Source organism: Babylonia areolata, chromosome 26, assembly GCF_041734735.1.
Source record: "Babylonia areolata isolate BAREFJ2019XMU chromosome 26, ASM4173473v1, whole genome shotgun sequence".
NCBI lineage: Eukaryota > Metazoa > Mollusca > Gastropoda > Neogastropoda > Buccinidae > Babylonia > Babylonia areolata.
The window spans coordinates 20010934-20013433 of record NC_134901.1 but is presented as its reverse complement, the minus strand read 5'-3'; the positions used below and the strand labels follow the sequence as shown (position 1 = coordinate 20013433).

Here is a 2500-nt window from a genome sequence, read left to right as displayed (position 1 = left end):
CTGTGTGTGTGTGTGTGTGTGTGTGTGTGTGTGTGTTCTTTGGTAGTCTGTTCGCTTCACTCTGAAGGCAGATTTCATTTTCAGTGACAGAATAGTTATCATTGACTGTGGTCACAGTCCCCCCATCACTCAGTGGAAAAAAGGTAAGTGTGTGTGTGTGTGTGTGTGTGTGTGTGCATATGAGCATGTGCACATGTATGTGTGGATGGTAGGGGGGTGGGGAGAGGGGGAGGGGGACACAGAGCATGAGAGAGAAGAACAGACAGAACTGTGGAGAGATGGAAGAAAGTAACTCATGAGGAGGATGCTGTGAGAAAGAGAGGAAAGGGAAAGATGAAAACAATGTCTTATCACTAAGGGTTGATGCCTTAACCACAAGAGGACAAAGGGGAAAAAGAAGGAAAAGAACACACACAAAAAAGAAAAGGAAAGAGAGTGCGTGCATATGAGAAAATGAGATCTATATGTATGCATTCACTGACATGAACATCAATTTTACAAAACAATTTTTTTTTTTATCTTTAGTTTCCATTCAAGGTAAATAGTGTGGTATGCATTGATGAACAAGACTTTTTAATGGACAGGTGAAGTTGTTACCTTGCTGTTAAAACATGGTGATGTTTGGATCCAGGAAGAATATTTGGCCATAATTATGGTACATGAGAATAAACATTTTATATGCATGGTAAATAAATTAGTTGGCACTGGTACTTTACAACAACAAACAGCATTAACAACATTGAAAACAACAACAACAAGAAAATCTTCATTTGAATCAAATTTGTGTTGGGGGTTTGTAAACTGCTTTTATCACACCTGTATTTGCTTTGTATTCTCTTGCAGGTGAGACAAGCAGCCATGGGGAAAATGAAGTGGACAGCTGTTGTGTTGACCTGTTCCAATCACAACTGGACACACACATTGCAGACCGGTTAGTGGATTTGTACAATAATTTTCATGATGCATATTGCTGTTTGTTTGTTTGTTCTTTGTTTTTTGTTTTGTTGTTTTCAGGAGTTTTGCTTCACTTCCTTTACTGAATCTAGTGTACTCTGCTGACTGCAATGGTGAACAAAAGTTTCAATACATTTGTTTGCTTTAACTTAACTCACTCGGGACGACAAGTTTTCTCCCTTGCTTTTCCCCACAAACGGCCCATTTGTAAGGGTTTGGAAAAAAATTACAAAAAATACAAAATACAGAGTAAGAAAATGAAACTTTCAGAACTGGTTTATTACGTGTTGAGCTATTACATTAAAAAAAAAAATCAAATTTCTCATCTTATTTTTACAGTTTTGGCACATGTAGAAAATACTGCCAATTTTTCACCCCAAATCACCATACCCATTCTCGCTTTCTGCATTAAGTTCACTTAAATTCACTTTCTTCTTCATCATCATCCACCTCTTCAATGTCCGACCCTTCAGTTTGTAGCATTTCAAGTACTTCGGCAACCCTAAAACGTTGCCGTCGCTGCCTTGTTCGCTCCACAACATTTTGAGAAGAGCCGGCTTTGCTATCAGGCTGGCACGCGAGCAGACGACGATTGGTCAGTGACTTTGTCAGCGTGTGTGTGAAACGGGCCACACATGGCAGGCTGGCCAATCATACCATTCGATTGTGGATTGACCCAGAATAGCGCACTCTGCTTGGCTAATCACAAAATCACGTGTACAGCGCGTGATGGATTTTTATTTTTGGAAAATGCTATTCCATTCCGTCGTCTGAAACCGAATACATTTTATGTAGGAATGCTCATGCATTCCTTCATCCGGAGAGAGTTAAGTTTAAGTCTCTGGAGGAAGAGTTTCCTTTGGAGGAAGGTGGCAATATGGTTAAAATGCTTATCTGCCAATACAGTGTCCGTGAGGGTGTGGGTTCGATGCATGTTCCCTCTCTTTCTCCCAAGTTTGACTAGAAAATCAAACTGAGGGTCTAGTCATTTGGATGAGATGATAAACTGAGGTCACATGTGCAGCATGCACTTGGCACACTTAAAATGAACCCACAGCAACAAGATTGTTGTTCTATGTCAAAATTCTGTAGACAAAATCTACACTGATAGGTATACAAATATATATGCATGCACTCAGTGCCTGACAAGTGCATTGGGTTATACTGCTGTTGGTCATCTGCCTAGCAGATGTGGTATAGTGTATGTGGATTTGTCTGCACACAGTGACTCCCTTTTGAGAAACTGAAACTGAAACACTTTAAAACTCACAGTTTACTTTCAAAATGAAGATTGTACCAATGTACATAAGCAATTATCGTAAACTGGCAGCTCTAAATATTTGGACATTGGAACATTTCAGCTGAATTCAAGGATCTATATTTAATCATCTTTATTAAAAACAAACAAACAAACAAACGAAAAGTAAGGCAGATTGAAAAAGTCTAATTTAGGCATCAAGGGCACCATGAAAATAATTACAGGAAATAACTGAAAACTGAATAACTATAAACTGAAATGATACAAGCGTCAAACATTAGCAGTTTC

At 38.9% G+C, this 2500-nt stretch overlaps 1 protein-coding gene across 4 annotated transcripts in view; it reads left to right on the top strand.

Moving 5' to 3' along the window:
• The window catches only part of LOC143300157 (L-fucose kinase-like), a 68320-nt gene that overhangs the window by 665 nt on the left and 65155 nt on the right, over nucleotides 1–2500 (top strand). For 2 of the 4 annotated variants that reach the window (XM_076613702.1, XM_076613703.1), the window contains exons 2-3: nucleotides 85–143; nucleotides 844–931. In XM_076613702.1, the coding sequence (XP_076469817.1) occupies nucleotides 859–931 (73 nt within the window). In that variant the 5' untranslated portion in view covers nucleotides 85–143; nucleotides 844–858. The remainder of the gene's footprint in view (nucleotides 1–84; nucleotides 144–843; nucleotides 932–2500) is intronic. The other 2 variants (XM_076613700.1, XM_076613704.1) reach the window with 1 other exon arrangement.